This window comes from Falco peregrinus, chromosome 2, assembly GCF_023634155.1.
Source record: "Falco peregrinus isolate bFalPer1 chromosome 2, bFalPer1.pri, whole genome shotgun sequence".
Lineage (NCBI taxonomy): Eukaryota > Metazoa > Chordata > Aves > Falconiformes > Falconidae > Falco > Falco peregrinus.
Window position 1 is genome coordinate 100,301,070 of NC_073722.1, and position 24,271 is coordinate 100,325,340.

Below are 24,271 nucleotides of genomic sequence, written 5' to 3' on the forward strand. Positions count from 1 at the left end.
GCAAGCAAGCACTGGGACAGACCATGGAAGGCAACACAACCATGTCCCCAAGCAGCTTTTGCAGGGTGGGGGGCTCTGGCAGTACCCTGGAAATTAATATTGTGGAGGCGTCAGGAAAAGGCTAAAGCAAGCCACTCAGAAGTGCAGGGGTGCCCCACATGGTGCAGCCTCCCCCAGGGCAGCTCTCCGCCCCCCCCCCCCCCCCACCTCCCGGCACCTCGCGAGCGGGTGCGGCCCCCTCTCCTGCGGGCAGGGGCACAGATAGACTGGGGGGTGGATGGATAGAGCCGGCCTGGGCTGCAGGCTCTGCCAAGCTGGCCCAGGCTGGGGGGGCCGCCCTCCCCCACCCCCGGCCCCTCCGCACCGGCAGGAAGGGCTGCGCGCGCAGGGCCGCCGTGCCGGCAGCGCGACACGCACGTGCAGGTGTTGCCGGACGCTGTCGCGACGGGGAGCGCCGGGGGAGCGGTCCGCTGCACCGTGACCCCGCGCCGGCCCAGGCCCGGGCTCTCCGCACGGGACCGGCGCGGACAGGGGTGCACCCGCGGCTGCGTGTGGAGAAGCCCGGAGTGCCCGGTGCGGCGACCCGGCCGCACGGGCCCGGGACCCCCCCGAGCCCCCCACCCCGGCCCGGACCCCCTCTCGGCGGCCACGGGGGTGGCGCTACCCCTGCGCGGGGGGGCGGAGCGGGGGTGGGGCCGTGCCGTCCCGCCCGGCGCGGAGAGCCAATGGTGGCGGCGGGCGCCGGGCGGGGCGGGGCGCGTTGGCGGGAATCCGCGGGCGGCCGCAGGGCTGTGGGGAGTGCGGGCCGGCCCGGGCCGGACCTAAAGCGAGCGGAGCGGAGCCGAGCGCTCTTTGTTGTCTCGGCTCGCCGCCGAGTCCTGGCCGGCAGCGGTGACACGGCCCCGGGATGTCCCAGGAGAACCTTCTCGGCATGGACGAGGGAGCGCTGCGGAAGCTGGTGAGTCCCCGCGGCGGGTCGGCTGCCCGCAGCCTTTGCTGGCTCGTGGCGGCTCCCGGGGGCACGGTCCGGAGTGTGCCCGGCGGTGCCCGGCGCCCCGTCGAGGCCGGGCGAGCGGTGGCTGGCTGGGGCGCGGGCAGGGCTGGCAGCCGGGCTGGCCCCGGAGGCTTAGCCGTATCGTGGGCCAGGCCGCGCCTTCCGTAGGTGCCGGAGCTGCCGCCGCCCCTCAGCCTGGGGGATGACGGGGGCCGCTGGCCAGGACCCGCCGCAGTGCTTGGTGGGGCCGGAGAGCAGCACCGGAGGGGCCCGAGCTGTCTTGGGCCGGAGCTCTGGGCGCAGGGCAGCTCTAGCACGGCCCCGTCCTGCCCAGGGACGCCGCAGGCTCTGGCCCCGCTGCTTGGTGGCCTCGGCGCTGCGCTCGCACCCGCGCTCAGGCTGCATCTGAGTGTGCTGGCCCCGTCCCCTTGGCCGGCGGCTCCCGCCCGGGACGTTCTCTCCGGCCGCCTCCGTTAACAGCTCACCGCGCTACCGGTGCCGGCTGCCTCTGGCCCGGCTCTCCGCTGCCGTGCTGCCCGGGGCTGGCCTGTGCCAGCAGCTGCGCCCCGTGCCCTGCCCGCGTGGCTGAGCATCTCCGTGTGTGGCGGCTGCTGCAGCGACGGTCGAGCCGCTTTCCTGCTCCGTTTATTTCTTCGGGAGTCAGAGCCGAGCCCGGCCTCGCGGCTGCCGGGACTGCGTAGGCTCGGGGGGGGGGGACGGGACGAGCGCCTTTGTGTCCCAAAGGTGGGACCCCGGGTGCTGGACTGTGACCTGCTCAGTCAGGGCTTTTGCACCGGCAAGATCTACAAAACGCTTGCCCTGCTTCGGGCAGCCCTGCTGCCTGCCCCCAGCCCCGGGGGTCGGGGCAGGGGGCTTGCTGGGTGCCGGGGCTGAGCGCGGGGTGGTCTGGCCCGGCTGGGAAGGGCTGCGGCAGGAAGCTGAGTCAGCCGGGAAGGCACGTCTGCGGGAACAGGAAAGAGTCGGGGTGCCGCGGCGCGGGCGGGGGGCGGGAGCGGCGCTGTGCCATGGGCAGGGGGTCTGCACGGGGCTGCCAGAGCCCCTCGATGGGCCACCTTCAGCCCGCTCTGGGTGGCAGTGCGCAGACCTGCCCGTTGGTGGTGGCCCGAGGAGCCCACCGCTCTCTGTGAGGTCCTGTTGGGGTCAATGGAGGGCCCTGGAGTGTGGGGATGGGTGGTCTGGGTTTCTCCCTGTCCGGCCAGTGCTTTAGCTCAGTCATGTCCCAGCAGCTGTTCCTGGACTGAGAAGGAGCCCCAGGAGCAGTGATGGGGTGGGTGCCAGGTCTGTAATGCGGTTGGGTCTCCAGCAGCCTAGAAAGGTGGATCTCACCCGAGCAGCAAGCACCGCTTCTCCCCAGGGCTTTGTCTTTGACCCACTGGGGCTTTGTGTCCCCAGAGCACCGGTCTCATGGCTCGGATCTCCCTGTGCCTCTGTGGCATGGGCTGGGGAAAGCCTGCTCCAAGATGACGTGAGGCAGGGAAGGAATTATTTTTCTTTCTGGTTAGGTTTTGGCTCCACTCAGCTGGAAGAGGATTAGCCCATATAAGGGAAAACTGCCTCTCCCACCGCTTCCTCCCTTTCCCTCTGCTCTCTGCAGCCTTCTGCTCCAGGTTGCTTCTCCTCCTCTCTCCCAGCAAGTGAGACCTTGGCAACAGTATGTGAGATCCCTGCGGGTCCTGGAGGAAGGAGGCTGGGGGATGCGAGCAGGTTCCTGCAGCCCCCTTGTCAGAACTGTGGCTGGGCTGAGAGCTACTGGGGAGCCTCTGCCCCCCATCTGCCTCCCACAGGCATCCACGTGGTTTCACCCCCCAGCTGCCTGCTGCTACCCCAGTCCTGGGGAGACCAGTTGGGATGAACTTGTGATGCAGCATGAAGATGACCAAAGGCCTGGAGGAGCCCGGGGGGGAGCTGCAGTGGACAATGTGGGTTGGGTGCTGCTGCCAGGTGGCCCTTAGCTGAGTGTCTGGAAGCAGGGGATTATTTGCTCAGGGCTGTGCCGAGCTCCAGGCTGTGTTCTGCTGGCCCAGGCTGGGGACTGCTTGCCTCTCCCAGCCCCTCCAGTTCTCAGTGTGGTTAATTAGACAGGCAGGATGCAAATCCCCTTGCAGGCAGAGACAGGGCAGGCTTGAGCTAGGAAAGTCACAGCCATGAGCTCCCCTTCTTATACCTGGTGGCCTTTGGGAAAGGCTTCAATGACCCCAAGGAGCATTGCATCTCTGCTATGTCCCTGTCACCCAGCAATCCTTCCTGCTTTCCTCTGCTCAGGAGGAAGCCACACTCTCTGTGGCTCCTTCCAAAAGTGACAGCAAAGTCTGGGGCTGCAGGAGGTGTTTGATGTGCCTGGGTCCTGTTCCCAGAGCAGTTTGCCAGTGGCCGGGCTCCAGCCTTCCCAAGTGCTCTGTGCTCAGCTGCTCTGGGAACCAAATGGATGCAGGGCAGTAATTAGCCCTCCTGGAGGATCTGCCAGCTGTGCTGGGGCTCTGAACACTGCTCTGCTTGAGCATCATCAGGAAAGCAGCTGATGGGTGCCTTGCCAGCACCCTTTTCACAAAGCCATGTTGTGTGTGTGCTGAGGCAGGCGTTTGCTCATAACCACTAATTTGCCGTTGGCTGGGCAGGGCTGGTGGGGCTCTGGCATGTGCTGATCCCTGGGCCTGCCCATGCCAGCAGGGTTGGGCCTCTCAGACCCTCCCCACCCCTGGATCCAGCTGTGGTTTCCGGCACACTTCCCCTTGCTGCTGGCCATGGAGCCTCCAAAGCCACTCATTTGCCTCATCCTGGCTCCCTGCTGACGTGGGCTTGGGACAAGGCTCTTTCTCCTGCTCTGCTGCCATTTCTCCTGTGGGGAGAAGACTTCCAGGACCTGGGTGCAGGTCAGGTCCCAGCTGGAGCCTCCTGTGCAGGGCAGACCTTGGAGCTAATAGACAGGTGTCATGTAGCACGGGGGTGCCAGGGTTCCCCCTGCTCTGGGATGTGTGGGGTGGGTACCCCATCATGCCTGCCGCCCCCCCCCCCCCCCCCCCTTCCTTGCACTTCTGGCTTCTGCAGCTGCTGCCCCCCTCCTCATTGCTCTGACCCAGCTGCTGGAGACAAGCCATGCAACACCAGCAGCTTATTTAGGGAAGGACCAGGGCTTTGGCCTCCTAGCATGTGACAGAGTAGTGTTTTTCTGTCCTCAAGGCCTTTGCATGGCTGTGGGGAGAGCCATGCTTGCCATGGGGCCTCCACCTCCAGCCCCTTGTTTTGGGCTGGACCGGGTTCTGTTGCTCCCCCAGCCCATTGCTGCCACCCCCATTGCTGCCACTGTTGTGCACTGTGGAGCTGGGCTTCCCGGTCAGCCAGGGTGTCCACTGTCTCTGCTGGATCAGGAAGGGCCCCATCTTACGCCTTTCTCCTGGAAGCCAGCATCCCTGCCTGTGGCAGCATCCCCAGGGTGCAGACGGCTGCCCTGGGCAGGCAGGCCCAGTGCAAACGGGAAATGGGAGGCCCATGTGGACAAAGGGGCTGGTTTCCTTCCTGACATCCCCCTGCCCTGGCAATGCAGTGGCTCCTGCTCTTCCCAGCTGCTTCCTTGCCCTTGCACTGGCAGAGATGCCAGCTCTGGATAAGAGCTCGGGGGCCTGCAGCCCCAGCTCTGGCCAGGAGGCAGACACATGCTGCTGTGGGATGTGAAAAGTGGCGCAGCATGCTGGGAGGGATGGCACTGCCAGCCAGTGGGGGGGGGGGGGGGGGGGGGGGGGGCTGCCAGAGTGGGAGGGAGCATGCCCTTGCAGTTGTGTGCATTTTCAGTGCTGGGTTGGCATGGAGGAGCTGCCCCAGGGGTCGGTGGTCCCAGCTGCCAAGCATCCTGCTAGGGCAGGGGTCCTCAAACTTTTTAAACAGGGGGCCGGCGTGCGGATGAAGTGGCAGGAGGTCATCTGCGGCTGCTTGGTTTCCCCCCACCAACCCCTGGCGGGGGGGGTCTGTAAATACTGGGGGCCGGATTGAGGACCCTGGGGGGCTGTATCCGGCCCGTGGGCTGTAGTTTGAGGACCCCTGTGCTAGGGTTTCCTGCCAAGCATCCATCTGGGGAAGGATAATGCCCCTGGCTGGCACGGGCTGGGTTCACTGGGATGGAAATATCCTCCCCTGGTCCCCAAACCCCAAGCAGCCAAGGTGAAAGGCAATGTCTTTGTGGGGGCTCTGTGAAGGGGGGTTCTGTGGGTGGGTGGTGGATTGGGGCCCTCAGCACTCTTCAGCCTGGGTACAGCTGAGGGACCAGCCCTGGATTCTCACTGCAGCGGAACCTGAAGAGCCCGGATGGGTGGCCTGGTGGTGGCCTGTGGGACTGGGAGGGAGGGGACTGATGTTCTTGTGCCATGGCGTAGCTGCAGCTGCTCCCAGCATGCTGGGGCTTGTTGCTGACAGCAGCTGCTGGGGGTCACAGGGTTTATTTTTAATGAGCTCCATGGGAAATTGCCTCCTGGGCTCGGTCCTGATGTCCCACAGCAGGATGATGGGAGGACAGTGGGGCTGTGCCTGCCCTGGCTGGCCTTTCCCCGCAGATTTGGCTGCCTTCTGCCCCTCTTCAGCTTGGGAGGGGCCTGTGCATGGCCCCCTCAAAGCATTTGGGCCTGTGGCAGGATGGGGGCTGGGGACCTGATCTGGAAGAGGGGAAGCAGCTCAGGGTGCCTGTGCCAGGTCCTGGCACATGGCCTTGTGTGGGCTGAGAAGCACCCATGAGATGTTCATGGGTGGGCTGTAGGGGGGGTCGTAGCCACGCTTCCTACATACAGAGGGTTGGACTTTGATTTAGGACAGATCCTGCTCATGGATTGGCTCTGAGAGCTGCCTGCCATCCCCTAGTACTGGGTGAGGGTAGGTAGGGCTGCAGGGGGGGTGAGGGGCACCTCTCCTCAGTGGGGTGCTGGGACCCTCCAAATCAACACCTCCTGGGGGCTGTGGGGGTGGGAGGGGAACAGACTCTGCTGTCCCACTCTGCTGTCTCACCCACCTTGTGTGGAGCAGCTCATCCCTGTGCTGATGGCATTGGGAGGCAGGGCTGCAGCGAACCAACCCATGGAGGCTGCATGGACCACCAATGGGCCCCGTCTCCTTGCCCCTCGCATGCCTAGAGGTCTGGATGCCACCATGACAGCCCCTCTTTGCCATGGCTGGTCTCAGCATCCTGCCCCCCGGGGGGAGCTGTGCCCGCTCCCTGCAGGGCCAGGCAGTGCCGGGCAGTGTATGCGTGGGCCCTGACAGACAGACGGCCCCATTGTATGGTGTGTGGGCAGCCACAGCAGCCCAGCGGAGGGCGGTACCAGGACTGAACTGGGGGGCCACAGCCACTGGTGCCAGTGCTGAGCCCTGCCCTGTCACACCCAGCTGGAGGCAACGCTGGACCTGACTGAGCGGCGCCGCATCCGCTCAGCCATCAGGGAGCTGCAGCGGCAGGAGCTGGAGCGGGACGAGGAGGCGCTGGCATCCAAACGCTTCCGCCCAGAGCGTGGCAGCCACCGACAGGACGACAAAGAGAACTGGCCGCGGTGAGTTTATGAACTGGGGCCGGGGTCTCACTTTGCTCCAGGGGCCAAGCGTTGTCCCCACTGTGGCTGGAACAGAGTTGGGTGGGTGTGAGGGTGCGAGCAGCCCGGCGCCAAGCTGTTTGGTGCGTGGGAGGTGCCCATTGCCTGTATTTGCTGGCTGCCTACGAGAGGACTTTGCTTCTGAGTACCCATGGCAGCTCCCTTCTGGCTGTTCTCGCCCCTGCGCAGGTCCCAGTGCCTGGAGGAGAAGCAGCAGGCAGCCCTGGCTGCCTTGTCCCAGCAGCTTGAAGCCATCACTGATGTGGAGGAACTGACAAAACTGGTGAGCGACTGTGTGCCGGGGCTGACTGTGTGCCGGGGCTGACTGTGTGCCGGGGCTGACTGTGTGCCGGGGCTGACTCTGCTTCTCTCCTGGGTCTTTCCTTCTTGCAGCTGCGGGCAGCAGGTGAGTATGAGGAGCGCAAGCTGATTCGAGCTGCCATCCGCAAGCTGCGGGCTGAGGAGATTGAAGGTGAGGCACCATCCTTGGGTCCCAGAGCAGCTGCCCTGGTGAGCCTGTGACATGGGCAGCTTCCTAAACACTGCCTTTGCTTCCAATCCAGCTGCAACCCTGGCTGGGAACACACAGAGCAGCCGAAGGGACAGCAGAGAGCCTCCTGCAGTGCCTGGGGATGCAAAAAGCAGCCGGAGGGATGATGCTGAAACACCAGCCCTAGCTGACAGTGGGAAGAACAGCCAGAGGGGTGATACTGAGCTGCCAGCCCTGGATGTGAGTGGGGAGAGCCATGACAAGGGCAGTGCTGAGCCCCTGGCTACATCTAGGAGTGGGGACACCAGCCAGCAGGATGATGCAGAGCAGCCGGTGCTGGCTGGGCCAGAAGACAGTGGCCACAGGGGTGCTGCAGAGCAGCCCCCTGCCCAGGAGGCCAAAGGCTCAGTGGTGAGTGTGCAGGGTGCTGCTGGGGGGATAGAACTACTGAAAACCTCCCTGAGCTCTTGTGCCAGCCTGCCTGTGGCACAAACTCCCAGGCATGTCAGGCACACCACCTGAGGGAACTGGGGAGGTGGAGCTGGGGGCCTGGGGGATGCAGCTGGGCTGTGCCAGTGTGGCTGCAGTGGTGGTAAGCTGGGGGCTCAAGTCTGGGTGTCCAGGCTTCTCCCTGAGGATGCAGCCTGGGTGTGAGTGCTGTGGGGGAGTGGTCTGTGAGACCCCTCAGTGTGCTTGGTGCACCCCTTCCTGCTGTGGCTCTGGCAATGGTGCTGTTTGGAGATGTCAGCCACTCATCCTGCATGCAAGCAGCTGCCTGCATCAATCCCCTTGCACAGGCAGAAACCATGATCCCTCCCATCCCCCTCCCCATGCTGGTTCCTGCTGGCTCTTGAGGTGCTGGGGCTCACTCTGGAGCAAGGCTGGTGCCCACCAGCCATGGTGGGGGCTCTCTGGGTGGGGGAAATCTGAGCTGGTGTGCAGGGCTGAAAGGAATGGCACATGCCTGGGTTTCCTATGCAGCAGTGGTGACCCCACAGGGGACTGTGGCTCTTGTGGTGGTAGGCAATCGCTGCAGGGACACCATGTGAGGTTGCCCTTTGCAGGAGAGGGTGGGGAAGGGAGAAGAATTGGTTATAACCACAGCCAAGCAGGAAGGTGTAGGTCCCCACATCTGCCTCCATTCACCCCAGCTTCCACTTCTGCCTACCCTGGGGCCATGGCAAGTGTCTGCAGGGAGGACCATGGCCCTGTGCCACCTTTCAGCACTGTCTGCCTTCCCCATCCGGATGTGCTGGCATGTTGCCCCCAGTCCTGGCCGTGCTGGGACATCTCCCGAGCAGCTGGCGGGGCTGTTGCACTCTGGCTGATTGATCCAAACCCAGGGCCATTTCCCTTAAACAGCAGCTGCAGTGGTGCCTGGGTTTGGGTCTTGGTTTCCCTGTGCTTTTTCAGGGTATGGGTTGCTCTCAACCTCTCACTCTGACTCCAGGGCCATCGGTGCCTGGAGCCCACAGTGTTCCTAGAGGCACTGGCACAGCCAGGACTGTGGCACCCTGTGGTCTGGCTGGTGACAACAGAACACCATGCCTGGTCCTGCTCAAGCATATGTTGGGGACATGCCTGTCACCTGCATGTGGTCCTGTGCACAGAGGATCACGTCATTTGCTGAGCGGAGCTGCTGGTGCTGCGGGGCAGGGACAGGGTGATGCAAAACTGGGTGATCCTTGCCTCAGGGGCACTAGACAGGGTCTGTTTTCCCCTCCTGGCAGCCATGCTGGACAAGGCTGGTGTACTTGTGGCCGGGGCCACAGAGGGACCCCAGAGCCAGCTCCTTGCTCCATGCCCTGGTGCTTATCAGCCCCATGCAGAGGAGTACCAGGAGCTGCAGGGTTGCACAGGGTTTGGGCCCCTACTTCAGTGGATATAGCATCTCCCTGCCTGGTGGAGGCAGCAGGGTGTGGGGACACTTGTCTCACTACCAGCCTCCTGCAGCGAACCCTGGGCAGGGAGCGGTTTGTCCATCCCTGGCAACATGCCAGTAGGGACCTGGGTGGCATGGGAAGAGGCCACGGCCTGCAGCATATCCCTGGCTGGGTGGCAGGGGTGGGACAGGGTGACCTGGTTAGAGACCAGAGTGGGGCTGGCCCCGCTCACACCCTGCTTTTCCGTAGGCCCACAGGCAAGATGACATGGTGGAGCGGGAGAATGTCCCAGCTGGGATGCAGGAGCTATGCAGACAGCAGGCGGGAGACCCCCAGAAACCCAGCACCCAGGGTGAGTCCCTGTGAATGCCAGTGCCAAAGCTCTGTCTTGGGTGCGTGCCTGGGGCTGGAGCAGTGCCAGGGCCAGCTGTGGGCAGGAGGATGGAGAGGGCAGTACCACATCTCCCAAAGGTGTGGGCAGGGGAGCTGAGCACCTGGCGGGGCCATGGGAGCCAGGATGCTCTGCAGGTAGCCACAGGGATGTCCTGCAGGTAGCCACAGGCTTCTCCCCATGCAGAGCCTCTTCTCTCTCCTGCAGCTGTGGTCTTGGGGACCCTTGTGGTCCTGGAGCTGCAGCCGGCCCAGGAGCCTGGTCTGGAGCCTGAAGATGGTGGCAAGGAGCCGGCGCAGGGCCAGCTGTGCTCCCTGGATGCAGCCCAGCCCAAGGGGCAGCACCAGGCAGCTTGGAAGGAAGGGAGCCCCGGCAGCCCTGCCACAGCCCAGGAGCCTGGTGGAGGGCAAAGCCACCAGGTGGAGCAGCCCAGTGCTGGCAGCCAGGTACGGAGCTGGCAGCATGGTCCAGGGCTGCCACTGCCCTCTTCACTAGGGGCTGGCAGCCCTGCAGGTGAAGGCAGCCGGGTGGTGGGAGGGAAGGCTGGGGGGGAGGGTGTGCTCTCCTCAGCTGACTGCTTTGCCCCTTTCAGTCCCTGCAGCTCGGTGTTGGGGTGCATGGTCAGGTGCCAGAGCCAACCAGAAGGTGTGGGGAGGCATCAGTGGGTAAGTGTAGCCCCACAGGGAGGGAGTGCTGGGGCTGTGCCTGTGTCATGTCCACCTCCACTGCCCCCCTGCCCTGTGGCACATGCATCCCGGCAGTGCAGGAAAAGGAGTCAGCCCTGGGGATGTGATTTAAGTCTATGCAACTGGGACAGGAATGTGAGGGCAGGACATGGCCAGGCCAAGGGCCATCCACAGCCAATGGCCATTTGCCACCCAGCTGTGCAGTGACAGTGCCTGCCCCAGCTGGGTGCTGGAAGAGCAGGGTGCCAGGGAAGAGCAGGGTGCCAGGCGGGCTGTTTACCAATCCTTCAGCTCCAGGCTGGGCAGCAGCAGGGCCATGAAAGGGAATCCGTGCAGGCAGCAAACCCTGGCCTTTTGCATTCTTTGTCCCAATAAGGCTAGGAGTCATGCGTCTGCTGACCCTGACCCCCCTGGAGCTATGCTCACTGGCCAGGCCAGGGCCAAGCACCTTACTCCTCCCTGGAGCCTTGAGGGATCACAGTGGCCAGCAGCTGCCCTCTTCCTACTGCTGGGAAAACCATCCCCATGGCTGTGCTGGGAGAACAGGAGGGTGGGGGGGGGGAGGGCCAGAAGGCAGCTCTTTGTCCCCAGGGTCAGGGTTCCCACTTGCAGCCACCCTTGCAGGTGGAGATCCCCTTCTTCCAAGAAGCCCTGAGGGGCTGCTGGCATCTGGGAAGGCAGAAACCTTGGGGAGATGCTGGTGGGTGGTGGGCTGCAGCACCAGGGCAGAGGGAAGCATACAGTATCTGACTCTCCTTGTCTCACCTAGGGGCTGAAATCTGGGTACTGGGGAGAGGCTGAGGCCCCCCCTGCCCCTTGCAAACTTGGGTATCAGCAACTCTGGCCCCAGGCCAGAGCACTGCCTGCTCAGTGCCTGCCTGCACCCTGGGTGCCCCCAGGCAGGGGCTGAGCCACTGGGCCCCCTCACCTTCCCCTCCAGAGGCAATGCAGGGCTGGCCCTGCTATGCCAGGGCCTGGTGGGTGCAAGAGCGATCCCAATCTTCCAGCACAGACCCCAGGTACCACTCACTGACATGCTGGGGTGTGGGTACCCCAACATCTGCCTTGCTCTCCTCTGCAGTGTAGTTTGGCACTGCAGGGCAGAACCAGCTGCCTGCGGTGCACGGTAGCCTCTGAGCAGTGGTGGATGTTGGCATTACGCTCTGGGGAGTGTGGGATGACAGGGAGAGGGGCCCCAGAGACTTGGAGGGGGGATGTGGTAGAGGGCAGGGATGGCAACAGCACCCTGTGCCTTGCTCACCCTCTGCTCCCCTTGCATATCTGGCCTGTCCCTTCCCAAGTAGCAGTGACCACCCGGGATGTAGCAGGGACCCCGGTCTGCCTGAACACTCACCAGCTGGAGCAAGCGCCCTCCTGTCTGCGTTTGGCTGGCCGCACAGGTAAGGTCCCAGTGGGAGCTGCCTCTGCTCTCTCTGCTTCCCAGTGGTGGGAGAGCCTGGGGAGGCACGGAGCTCTGCAGTGGCAGGACACTGCTGGCTGCTGCTGGCTGAGCCGTGCTGGCTGCCCACCTGCTTTCTTGCCCCCGTCCCCCCTCCCCTCCCCAGCATCCACCCTTCCCCACCCGTGTCCACAAGCAGCCAAGGCCCCAGTGGAAGCAGGGGGGCCGGAGCTTGGAGGGAAGGGCAGCATGGGGGGCGGGGGGGGGGGCGGGCAGCATGCATTGCGTTAGCACCGAGGCACATGAGGCATGTGCGTGGTGGCAGGGCACTGGAGGGGGGTTGTGCCCCCACGCACGGTCTGGGCACCCAGGGGCGCAGCATGCCTGGTGGGGTCGCCGCACCACCGGTGACCCCACCATGCTTGTCCCGTGTCCCGTCCCCCCCCCCCCCCCCCCAGAGACCAGCCCCGCCGCGTCCCTGCCGCGGGCCGCCTCGGTGCGGGAACGCGCCCAGCGCTTCACCCCGGCGGGGGGCGGGCGGCGCGGGGGGGCGGGCCGGGCCCGGCCAATGGCAGCGGGGGCCCCGCACGGCACCGCCGGGGACCGCTCAAAACGCGCGGGGCAGCGGCGGCGGAGGCGCAGAGCGGCGTCCGGCCACGGTCTCTGCCAGTCCTCGCCCCGGCCTCGACGGCATGAAGACCTGCTTCACCATCGAGATCAAGGATGGGCGCGTGCGGCCCCTCGCACCCTGCGTTGTGGCCACCCCCGGCAGCCAGCGGGCAGGTGGGCACTGTGCAGGGGCGACCAGCGGCAGGGGCACCCCCGGCAGCCAGCGGGCAGGTGGGCACTGTGCAGGGGCGACCAGCGGCTGGGGCACCGGGTGGGTGGGTGGGGCGGGGGAGACGGGGTGGTGCAGGCAGGTGGTGTCCCTCGGGAGACAGCCGGGGTGGGTGGCAGGGGCAGAGAGCCCCCGTTCTGAGGACGGGGTGGGGAAGATGAGCTGCGCAGCGGTGCGCCGTAGGGATGGCGGGCCTGAGTGGCATCATTCAGGGAGGTAGGACTGGGAAAGGTGGGCAGGTGGGCCCACATTTGGGAGGCAGGCACCATAGGGACAGTGGGCAACAGCAGGCAGGTGGACACTGGCAGAGCCATAAGCAATGTGGGACAGTGCTCCCAGCAGGATGATGTGGGCAGTGGAGCAAATGGGTGCCAGTGGGCAGTTGGGCACTGGCAGAGCGGCAGGCACCAGTGAGCAGGTGGAGACCAGCAGGGAGATGAGCAGCAATGAGCAGGTTGGGTAGTGATAGGCCAGGCAGGCATTGATGGGACATGTGAGCAGAAGCGCTGGCATTTGGGTGCTGGAGGCTGAGCATCTGCACTGCCAGAAGAGCAGGGACCATGGGCAGAAGTGTGCCTGGCAGCCCTCACCCTTTGGCAGGGACACTCAGCCTGCTCGGGGCATCTCAGTACTGGCCCTGCAGCCTGTCACTCTCCCTGCTCTCCTGCCACATTCATGCTCTGGGTCCTTTCCCAGCCCCCTGCCCAACCCCTGCAGGCCTGCCCCATCCACTGTCCCCACTGACCTGCTGGTCCAGGGAATTCCATGCTGTCCTGCACTGTCCCATCCCTGCTGCTGCGCAGTGTCTGATCTGGCCCTGCCTGCCTGTGGATGTGGCTGGCTCAGGATGCTGGGCCCATCCCTTGCACCAAGGGGGTCTTGGCTCCAGCTGGAGCACTGGAAAGTACCCTTTCATGGGGGGAGGAGGATGAGCCAGGGTGGGAAAGTGGCCTGGTTTCCTTGTCCCTTGGTTGTACTCTGAGCCCTTCCCCTGTGCCAGAGTTCAATGCCCACTGCTGAGGCAGGGTGCGTGCTGCAGCCAGGCAGCCTGTCCAGAGCCGATCCCCAGGTGTGGAGCTGAACCTGCCAGGCTGGGGCTGCAGCAAACCCTGTGTGCCTCTTGCTCCTCTTGTAGAGGTGACCCTGGGGCTGCGCAGCACCCCTATCCGTATCACCACTGTCCCCAGCAGCGTCAGCAGCCTCTGCAGCATCAGCAGCAATGTCACCAAGGTGAGTGCCCAGAAGGGCTGGGTGCCATGGGCTCATACTTGGGGGCTTCTGGGCTTGGGGTGGGGAGCAGTGACTAGGTTGGGTGGGTTGGCACTGGTGGTACAGTCCAGAGGCTGTGCCTGTTTTCCTTTTTACAAAGAGACCCTGAGGTCCATGTGTAGACCCACAGTCCTAGCCACATGAGTCCCCAGTGCCCTGAACTGTGCCATGTATGCAGACTCTCAGGGTGCCAGGGGGAGAGGTGGGCTGGGAGCCATTTGTGGGTCTCCCTCTGTTTTAAACACCCTTTAGTGTGGGAGCAGCTCGGGGAAAAATCAATTGCCACCCATCCCTCTATTTTCCCTCCTGGCAATGGACCTTGGTCATGGCGCTGGGGTCCCTGCCCCAGGGGAGGTTCCCTGAGAGTCTCTGATCTACCCTGGAGCTGTGGGCTGGGGTCCTGCCTGCTCCTGCACTGCAGTCAGCAGCAGCCCCAGCCCGCCTGGCCCAGGTGGGATTCTTGGGTGTGACTGGAAAAAAAAGAAAACACCAACCAAAAAACCCAACAAAAACAACAACAAAGAAAACCCCCAAACTGAAACCCTCTGCTCTGTTTGGGGGGGGGAGAGGGATGCACACGCAGCCCTCCCCCCACCCTGGGTGGCGGAGCTGGGTGTACACGGGAGGCAGCCCCGTTCAAGTGCTTTTATCTGCTCCTGGCCATCTAGGGTAATGCGAGGCGCTCATGCATGCAGCCTTGGCAGGAGCAGGGATGTCAAGTGCAGCGCTGCCTTGCTTGTGGCCCTGCATGCGCTTGGCTCTCCCAGCTGCCTCTACCTACGTGACATTGCCAGTGGCATGGCACCACTGGTAGCCCTGGCTCCGCTGTCTTGCTCCGTCCTCGGCTCAGCCCTTACTGGCATGAAGCAGGTAGCACCCACAGCCTGGCAAGGCTGCTTTCAAGTGCTGCCTGCACTAATTGGCAGGCCCTGCTGCCTGCGGGCAGCTCGCTGCCTGCAGAGGGGTGACTTCCCCGCATTAATGTGCTTGGGCAGGCTTGGCCTGAGCAGCCCGTCAGCTCTCATTAAGGTATTAGCGGTGCTGCCTGGTGGGGTGGGGGCATTGGGACCCATCAGCTGCCCAGTGGGAGACACAGCCTCCAGGTGTGATCCCAGTGGGCAGGGAGGACGAGGAGGCGGCAGCAGCAGCGGTAGTGGTGCTGGCAGCCCTGCCAGGTAGGGCTTGGTCAGAGGGACCAGCGGGGTGTGGGATCTGGGGACAGTGACTGCTGCGGCATGTCCTCTCACTGGTGGGGTGCTGCCTGTGCCCATTGTGCAGGGATCTGCACCCCTGGGGTACTCATCAGGCAGCACAGGGGGAATGGGATGGAGGCCCCCAAAAATCGTGGCTGGGGCCCTGGCGCCAGCTTGGGGCTGGAGATGTTGGTGTGTTGTGGGTGATGCAAGCCAGGAGCAGGAGGGTGCTCGGACGAAAGCACACATGGCGTGAGTGGTCCCCAGCCCTGGAGCACATCCGACACAATGATGGCCTTGGGCTGATCCCACATGGGGGCTCTAACCCATGTGCTGTGCCCCCCGGCCATGCTAAGCTGGCACTTGGGGGCACTGGCAGCCGTCTGGGGCTGGGGGGGCCGCTTGTCAGGGCTCCCCCTCACTGAGCCACCTGGCTCCAGGGCTGGAAATGCTGCCAAGTGTCTGTGCCTGCCTCGGTACCCCTGCACAGGACCCCCAGCCACTGTGACAAGAATAGCCCAGCAGGCGTGGAGCCCTGCTGTGCCGGCCTCCAGATGGGGGTGGTGCACCCAGAGCCCCTATAAAGGGTGGAGGACAGCTGAGGGGCTTGCCACAACGCCTGCTGGACCGGCACTGCTGCCATGCCAGGGGTTAGCCTGGAGAGGCTGGCGCAGGCCAGAGCGGCTGAGCTGGTGGAGCTGCGGCAGGAGCTGGGGGCTTTCTGGGTGGTGGTGGAGGGGCAGCTGGAGCAGGTGCTGCGGCGGGTGCAGCCTCTGGTGCTGGCGCTGCGGGCGCTGGAGGAGGAGCACCTGGAGCTGCGGGCAGAGCTGGCACGCCTGAGCCACCACCTCGACCTGCTGGTGCTGTGGCTGCGGCTGCAGGAGCCCCCCGGGGAGGACCTCAGCACCCTCTTCCTGGAAGCACTGGACCCTTGCACATCCTTTGAGGGCATTGAGGAGCCTGGTGACCCCGTGGCTCATCCGCCTGCTTTTTCCAGCATGCGCCAGCAATCGGCCCCACACCTCTCCCAGAGCGACAGTGGCGTGAGTGCAGGCAGCTCTGCCCCACGGCAGCGCCTGGCAGGGGGGCGAGAGGCTGGCACCGGCCCGTAGGGGTCCTGAGGGTGCCTGGAGCCAAGGTGAAGCTGCTGGCACAAGGTGGAACTGTGGCTGCGGTGCATGGTGATGCAGTGTCACTGGGATCTGCTGCCATTTGGGCTTGCTGCAAACGGCACCCACCTGTTCTGTGCTGCTGGCACGCTGTCCCGGCAGGCGGGCTTCCCGCAGCTGTCCCACCCCTGCCCGCACACAGCAATGGTGAGGTGCAGGTGGTGGCACATGGCCAGTGTCACCGGCCAGCAGCTTTGTGGTGGACCAGATGCAGAGCCAGGGCAGCAGGACAGAGGATGGGGCCAGGTGCGTGGCAGGGTTGCTCCAGTCCCATGCTGGCACCTCCTCTCTGCTGCCTCCGTGCCCTATTCCGGGCCTGGCCCACTGCCTGCTGTGCATTGCTGGGGGGTCGTGCTGAAAAGGACTTGGTGTCCTGGCTTTGCTCTGTTAGGGGCCAAGCTGGCCTAGATCCTGAGCAGGGACGCGGGGGAGGCTCTTGATCTCCTGCGCAAGATCTTTTCTCTGCTAAGTCCCTTAATTCCCTGGAAATCCCTTGTGCCGCTGACAGCACACACTGGCCTTGCCAGCACCTTTCCTGCTGCTGGGCACCAGGTGCTGCCCAGCCTGCAGCACCAGAGCAGACCCTGCCTGCTGGAGGGCCCCGGCGGCTGTGGTGATGGGGTGTGGGGAGTATCTGGGGATGTTTAAGCAACCAGACTGGGAGCAGGTCAGACACTGTCATGCCCTCCTGGGGCAGGCAGTGCTGCAGGGGGGCACATTGCATTTCCCTGCCTATCCTGGTCGCTGCAGTTGCCCATGGTACCCCACTGGCTGTGAGCTGTTTTGTCGCATGTGGCATGTCTTCTCCAGGGTCACTGCTGCAAGCGGCACTGGGCAAGTGTCAGGGTGATGGGGACCCTGGACCCTGAGCTGCGTGCAGGGTGGCCAAGCTGGTGCAGGTTCAGTTGCACAGTCCTATCCTTGTAGATGGAGCCAGAGGTGGTGGAGCAGCCCCAGGCACCAAGGCTGGAGCCAGAGCTGCCCAATGGCATGGAGAAGGTCCAAGTGAGGGAGCTGGAGAGAAGGCGCAAGCTGAACATCGAGGAGCTGAACAGGATCGAGGATGAGGATGTTCTGGATAAGATGGTACCTCCTCTGCCACTGGGCTCCTGGGGGAAGGCGGTGGGACCCTGAGCTGGTGGCAGAGGGGTGATACTGACCACCTCCTCCTCCTGCAGCTGGATCAGACAACAGACTTTGAGGAGCGGCGACTGATCCGAAATGCCATGCGGGAGCTGCGCCAGCGCAAGCGAGGTACTTAGTATGGTGAACCCAGCAGAAGTTGGGTCTCTGGCAATGGCATTGTAGGTAAAGCTGGCAGGGTGCTCGAGCAGGGCTATTCAGTTGTGGTGAAGCAGGAGGGTGTGTTGAGTCTTCTGCTGCATCCCTGGTTGTGCCAGGCTGAAGGCATCATCCTTCCTATGAACTGGTTGTGGACTGGCAGCAGCTGGCAGGACCCCTGGTGTGGCAGGGACTGTGCCCACCCCCCTTGCTTCTCACTGCTGATACCATCTCCTACCTGCCTTTGCAGACCAGCGGGAGAAGGAGCGGGACCAGCAGCTGCAGGAGATGAGGAACCAGGCTACAGCAGGGAGGACTGGCCATGCCACAGAGACCACCACCACGCAGAGCACACAGTCAGCCGATGGCTCGGCACGCAGCACCGTCACCAAGACAGAGCGTCTCGTCCAGTCTAGTATGGGCTGGGCTGGGGGGCACAGGGTTTTCTTGCCCAGCATGGCTGGTGTGCTGGCCCTTCGGGAGGCCATGCAGAGTCTTTCCTGGTGCTCTACCATCTCAGCTTCTCTCTGCTACTTTTGCTGCTTGTCCTGGGTCTGGCTTGACTGTGCTAGAAGTAGGACCGTGGTCGAGGGCTGTGTTTTGCTGTATCTCTTCTGGCTTGTCCAGAGCCTGCCTGGGGAACTTTTAAGGGATCTGCTCTGGTTCTTCCCACCTGATTCTCCATCCTCTTGGGGTAGCAGGAGCCTTGTCTGCACCTTGGTCCCCTACACCTTTGCTCTCCCAGTCTCTGGGTGGCTCAAGCCAAGAGTCACTGTAGGGAGCTGAAGGATGCTCCAGCTCCCTGCTCCTTGCTCTGCCTGGCGGGGCCTGTGCCAACTGTACCCCTCTGTCTACCCTGGTGGGACTTCTCCCTGTTGCACTACGTTGATGTGAGGGTGCTTGGCAGCAGTGGGTGTCAATGAGTACTGATGCCCCCCTGCCCCAGCTGATCCCATAGCCTTGCCCCCTGCAGATGATGGCACCAAGACCTCCCGTACCACAACCATGGAGTCAAGTTACGTGAAGAGATCAGATGGTAAGAGCTTTTGCTGCCCTTTCCCTGTGGCATCCTCGGGGTGTAACCCCAGGGGCACTACTGCTGCTGAGCTGTCGCTGCCTGTGGCATGGGAAGAGCCCCCACACCTGCCTGGTGCTGCCTCCGTTGGCTCCCTCCCAAGGCCTCTCTCTTTCTCTCTCTATAGGTGGCAACAGCACGTTTGTTCAAACCAAATCATCCTACAGCTCCTCTTCCAAGAAGACTGGCAGGTGAGTGGTGGTGCCTCCCCAGAAACGGCCCCAAATGGTCCCTGTCAGCCATCTGCTTGCACAAACCCTCTCTGCCCAGCTTGCAGTGTCCCTGTGTGGGAATGTCTGCAAAGCTCCTGGTCACTGGAGCACATTCGCTGTCTCCAGTGGTCCCCACGGGCCTGGAGACTTGTCTGCCAGCCGGGGACACTAAGCCCACCCCCCTTCTCTCCCAGGGACATGAGGTCTCCAAAGTGCTAGGACTGGCAATGGGCCAAGGCCACCATATGCCCTTCCCTGGGCTGCCTGCAGCCCCTCTTAACTTCATCTGTTGCTCTCCCAGTATCTTCGACCGTGAAGACGAGAGTGCCTCCAGGCAGAGCAGCCTGGCCGCACTGGAGCGGCGTCAGGCTGAGAAGAAGAAGGAGCTGATGAAAGCTCAGAGCCTGCCAAAGACATCGGCCTCACAGGCACGCAAGGCCATGATGGAGAAGCTGCAGAAGGAGGGTGGGAGGTGAGGCTGGGCTGGGGACAGGCCAGCTAGGGCAGTGAGCGCCACGTAGATAACACCCCACATCTTCTGCTGCAGCTCACCAAACCCTGTGGCAGCACGTACTGCTGTGCAGCGGTCCTCCAGCTTTGGCGTGCCCAATGCCAACAGCATCAAGCAGATGTTGCTGGACTGGTGCAGAGCCAAGACCCGGGGCTATGAGGTGAGTGCCACCTTCAGTCCCCCTCCCCGGGGCCGGTCGATCTGCCCCTCACTAACTCTCCTGCTCCTGCAGCATGTGGACATCCAGAACTTCTCGTCCAGCTGGAGTGACGGCATGGCCTTCTGCGCCTTGGTCCACAACTTCTTCCCTGAAGCGTTTGACTACAGCCAGCTGACACCCCAGAACCGCCGCCACAACTTTGAGGTGGCCTTCTCCTCCGCAGAGTATGTAGCTCTTGTGCAGTCACACAGGCTTGGGGCAGCTCTCCTGCTCATTGCCCAGGGTGAGGGAGGGGCACGGGCAGGGTGATGGTGCTGGAGGTGGGTGCCCATCAGTATTGCTCCCTTTGTGTTGTGCACCAAGGTTTGGACACCATGGGAAAGCAGTGGCTATGTGGACAGGGCCACGAGGCCAGTGCAGCCCAGTTGGGTGGCAAGGGTGGGCATGGGGGTCTGGGCTTCCTGGGTGTGGGGCAGAGCAACCACCCAAAGGCAGGGCAGCAGTCTCCCAAGCCCACCCAGCCACAGGCAGTACATCCCCTCCTGGGGTGCTGGGTGTGGGACCACAGCCCCTGGGGAGTGGGGTTTGTTTGTACTAGGTGCCTCCCTTTGCAGTTGTAGGGGCTCAAATGCCGTTGCAGCTTCTTCAGTCTCTTCCCTTCCCCTTTTGCTTCTGGTTTTCCTGGGTGCTGAGAGATGGGAGCGCATCCAGCTGGAGGGCTGGCAGCCAGCCCCTCTCTCCTTCCTTCTGTCTCTCTCCCCCCCACTCCTCCTCCCCTCCTGCACCCTGCCCAGGGGCAGGGCTGGGCAGGTGGGGATCCCAACCTAGCCGGTGCCCAGGGTGGTGGTGTGAGCTGGGAGCTCCTGCAAGCTCCCTGGGTGCTGTGGTGCTGTTCAGTGGAGCAAGAAGGGGCCATGTGCCTGGCTCTTGGTGCTCCCGATAATGGACTTTTTGCCTTAATTGGGGAACCTGGCATGGACTTGAGAGCGCCGTTGATCCCTCCGGCCTGGAAGCCAGGTGCCCTCTTGTCCCTCCTCCTCCTCCAGCTCTTGTGAGCGTCTTCTCCCGAGCTTCCTGCACCAGGACTGTGCTGTGGGGTTCCAAGTGGAGCTGGGCAGGAGGACTGGGCTTGCCACCCCATCCTCCCAGCAGGTCTATATAGGGGCTATATAGAGCGCCACTCTGCTCTGGAACCCGCTCCCTGAGCACCTGGCGCACCAGACACTTCACTCCTCCTCTGCCTTTGTCTGTCCTTCTCTCTGGACCTCACGCCTCTCCACGCTGCTCACCCGCCCTCCCCCTCCCTTGCTTGTGCCCCCCCAATCTCACTGAATGGCCTTGGCGTGGCGGTGCCTGGAGCCTTCCTGCCCCTGCATTGCGCACCCCAGAGCATGCAAGAGCAGAGCAGCATCTGCCCGGGGGAGGGACGGGAACTGCATTGATCTGTGTCTCTTGTTTTCTCTCTTCCTCCCCTCCCCGACTGGGCTGCGGTCACTGGCTTGCCCCTCTCTCTCCCTGCCCCCAGGAAGCACGCGGACTGTCCACAGTTGCTGGACGTGGAGGACATGGTCCGGATGCGCGAGCCAGATTGGAAGTGTGTGTACACATACATTCAGGAATTCTATCGCTGCCTGGTCCAGAAGGGGCTGGTAAAAACCAAAAAGTCGTAGCCCATTTTCACCCCCCTGGGAGCGATGGTGAGAACCTTCCCCTCCAAATATCTCCCCGTGCCTCAGAGCTGCTGCTTGGTCAGGGAGCAGCTGCTGCAGCTGGGGCAAGAGGCTGGGGGATGCCGGTGGGTGAGGGGTGAGTCCTGGCGGTGTCAACCAGTGAGGCCAAGGTGTTGTCAGGAGAGGGGTAGAGGTTCCAGAATAGCGCCCATGGGGATTTGGGGAAGGGGGGGCTGTGTCACCCGGCGGGGCTGTTGGCTCTGTAGCCACAGGGAGAGCGCTAGCAGGAGCAGTGCTGCTGTGGCTTCTTCCTCCCCGTTGGCTGAGCCTGACCCAGGGGATTAGCTGCGGGGGATGCCGCTCTGGGTGCTCTGCAGCAGCCTGAGCTGTGCTGCCTGGGTGTGAGTGAGCCCCTCCCCAGGATGCCCTGGCATCATTGCTTGCACTTGCTGCCTCCTTGCCCCCACCCTGGGGTGTGTGCGGGCTGCCAGCCCTGGCTGCGGGAGGGGAGCGGCAGCTGCTGCTGCAGGGCCAGGCATGGGTGATGGTGACCTGCCCACACGGTGCTGCCTGCTCATATATGGGCAGGAGCAGGGAGCCTGGAAAGTGTGACTCAAGGCTTGGGTCCTGCCTCGTCTTGCAGTGTTTGTGTCTGTCTTCAGGGGCATCCTAGCTGGCGCTGGAGCCATTGCTCCCCTGGGCTCCACGCAGCACCAGCACACCGGGGCCCAAATGCTGGCTTTATAAGGACAGAGCCGCTCTCCTTGCGCTGCTGTTGCTTTGCCATCACTCCCTGAGTCAGGGCTGGCAGGGGGCCTCTAGAGCTCAGGCGGGGGCTTTCCTAAGGCCCTGAACACAGCCTCCCGCCTTCTCAGGGCAGCCAAATCACGAGGTGGGGCCAGGGCCAACCAGGCTGTGGGCTCAGAGCCCATCAACTTCAGTGCAACAGGGGCCCTGTGGGAAAGCTGGGACAGTGGGGCACAGGAGCAGGGTCCCAGCAGAGCCCTAGGCTGGGGTGCTCTCCTTGGACCTGGTGCTCCCCAGGGGGCTGGCACCAGCTGTGGAGGGTTCCTCCTCAGCTGTGCAGTTAGGTGGGCTGTGCTGGAGGGCCAAGGTGTGCAGCGGGGTTACTGCAGCCTGGGGAGACAGGGAAGAGGGCTTGTGGGGATGTGGTGGTGGTGGGTGGCAGCCTGGGTTTCTGATCCTGTTTGCGCTCAGAGCTGCCCAGTGCACCCTGTCACTGAGGCGGAGCCCCTGCCAGAGGGTGGCAGCTGCACCAGCCATGGTATCAGTGGGGGCTGCCAGTTTGAGCCAAGCAGCCCCCAGGTGCTGGCACAGCCCCTGCCCCAAGTGCTTAGAGCTTCATCAGCCATTTTTGGCAACAGCGGCCTGGGATGCTCTGGTGCTGTCTGTCCCGATAGGTGCTGACACCTGCCACACAGCCTGGCAGGGGTGCAGGCACCCGGGTTGGAGGGGTGGCAGCAGTGGCAGGGTAGCTTGTGGACCCCCACTACCACTAGCCCCCAGCAGAAAGGTGGTGGGGCCAGTTTGGTGGATGGAGGTGGCCAGTTCCCTTCCATGCCCGCTTGGGCTGTAGCAGTGACTACCCAAGCTGTGCTGGCAGCTCCCTCAAGTTGGGGGAGAGATGGCATGTGTAGCCCAGGACACTGAGTTGGTGGTGCAGGCAGAGTGAGGGCAGGGCTGCCATTCTGCTGAAGGGGTGACTGCAGAGCCCAGAGGCTGCAGGGATTGGGGGGCAGCCATGGCTGCTCTGTCAGGGCCCCCCACGGTTGGCACCTGCTGGCCATGGCCCTGGCTAGACCCTAGCACTGGAAGCTGGTAGGCACAGGCCACCACTGAGCTGGTCGAACCTGGGCAGTGCCCACCCTGCCAGTGGTGCTATCCTGTGCTTGGGGCAGGCACCCCCCCAGGCTCTGGTCCAGGATGAGAATGGGAACTGGGCTGGTAGGCTGACGGGATGCAGGAGAGCAGGGCTGGGGCTTGCAGAAGGAGTGATGGGCAGCATGTGACTGTGACCCCCCCTTGTCCTTCCCTGGACCAGCTAGTGGGGTTTGTGTTGGGGCCACAGCACGGATGTATGCCAGCAGGCAGGCAGGTTTCTCCCTGCAATGCACTGGCATCAGCTGGAGGAGGAGGATGGTGGGCACAGCCTGAGCAGTAGTGGGTGACTGCCAGCACCAAGAGCTGGGGCAGAGAGCACCAAGGGTGGCAAGAAATGCAGGCAGCCCCTGTTGCAGGCAGCATGTGCTCTTCCCTGGACTGTGGGTGCCAAGGGCTGGGCAGGAGCTGACCGGGACTGAGGGCAGAAGTGCTCAGTACCAGCAGGCCCTGGGCAGCGTGAGTCCCCTATCCCAGTCCCTGCAGCAGGGCAGCCCGCCCAGGGCCGTGCTGAGGGCTGCGTCTCTGCAGGACGCTGGTGGACTGCGTGCCCCTGGTGGAGGTGGAAGACATGATGATCATGGGGAAGAAGCCGGACTCCAAGTGTGTCTTCACCTATGTGCAGTCCCTCTACAACCACCTGCGTCGCCATGAGTTGCGCATGCGGCAGAAAGAGTGCTAGAGCCTGCCCTGCCTGCCATCCTGCTGCCCCCTGCCCTCAGGGTTGCCAGCAGGTGCGGAGCTGCCTGCCCTGGGAGGGTCCTGGGGGGCCACAGTACCAGCGCTGGGGGGGGGTGGAGGGGTGGGCTCTGCCACTGGGGCAACCCCATGCCTCTGCCTTGCTGAAGCTCCCTCTGCCCTCGCTGGCTGTGGACTGACCCTGTGGGCAGGACAAGGCAGGGCAAGGCTGGCACTGCCAGGGATGCTCCCCAGCTTGGCTTGCCTCCTGTGCTCCAGTGTGTTAAGTTATTTGTTCTCCAGGAGTTGTTTGTCCCACGGGCAGCACCCCTGGGTCTCTGGGGAGGCTCAGGCATGGCTGTGTCCTTGGGCCCAGGGCTGGCATGGGTCAAGGGCTGAGCCTCAGCCAGTGTCACAGCGCATCCTACAGGTAGCGCACCTGTGAGTGGTTCTCCTTGGCCCCCTGTAAGGAAGTCCCTCTCCCCACAGCTGGCCCTGCTTGGTGCCACCTCCCTGGGGACAGCTTCATGGCCATGTGCTGACACCCTGCTTCCCACTGCACTCATGCACCCTGGGGGGCTGCAGTACCCATGTGCTGGAGAGCAGGTGGGGAGGTAAGAGATCCCAGGGGAGCAAGGAGCCCAAAGAGTGAGCTGGGACAGCAGCCCCTGCTCACCTCCCCAGCTTGGCACCGCGTGCTCAGCGCTGCTCCCTGCTCTGTCACCCTCTTTACACCTGCGTTGACACATGTACCAATACCAGCCAGACAATAAAGGTTTATTCTGTAGGTTAATGTCTCTGCCTCAGGTTCTTCTCCCCAGCCACGTTGCTACTTTGTGCCACCAGTGCAGTGTGCACCACAGTGCCTGGGGGAGTGCTGGCAGCCCT

At 63.6% G+C, this 24,271-nt stretch overlaps 1 protein-coding gene across 1 annotated transcript; it reads left to right on the forward strand.

The window, feature by feature from the left end:
- Positions 1-753: 753 nt before the first annotated feature.
- On the forward strand, positions 754-24,170 carry SMTN (smoothelin). The gene is made up of 20 exons (XM_055796471.1): positions 754-958; positions 6,380-6,540; positions 6,769-6,862; positions 6,973-7,051; positions 7,143-7,480; positions 9,202-9,304; positions 9,551-9,789; positions 9,936-10,008; positions 11,331-11,429; positions 13,402-13,500; positions 15,650-15,771; positions 16,825-16,983; positions 17,076-17,151; positions 17,429-17,593; positions 18,152-18,214; positions 18,381-18,444; positions 18,767-18,937; positions 19,013-19,136; positions 19,209-19,360; positions 23,237-24,170. Exons 1-20 carry the CDS (start codon positions 908-910, stop codon positions 23,385-23,387), a joined length of 2,583 nt encoding a protein of 860 aa, XP_055652446.1. The 5' UTR covers positions 754-907; the 3' UTR covers positions 23,388-24,170.
- Positions 24,171-24,271: the final 101 nt, after the last annotated feature.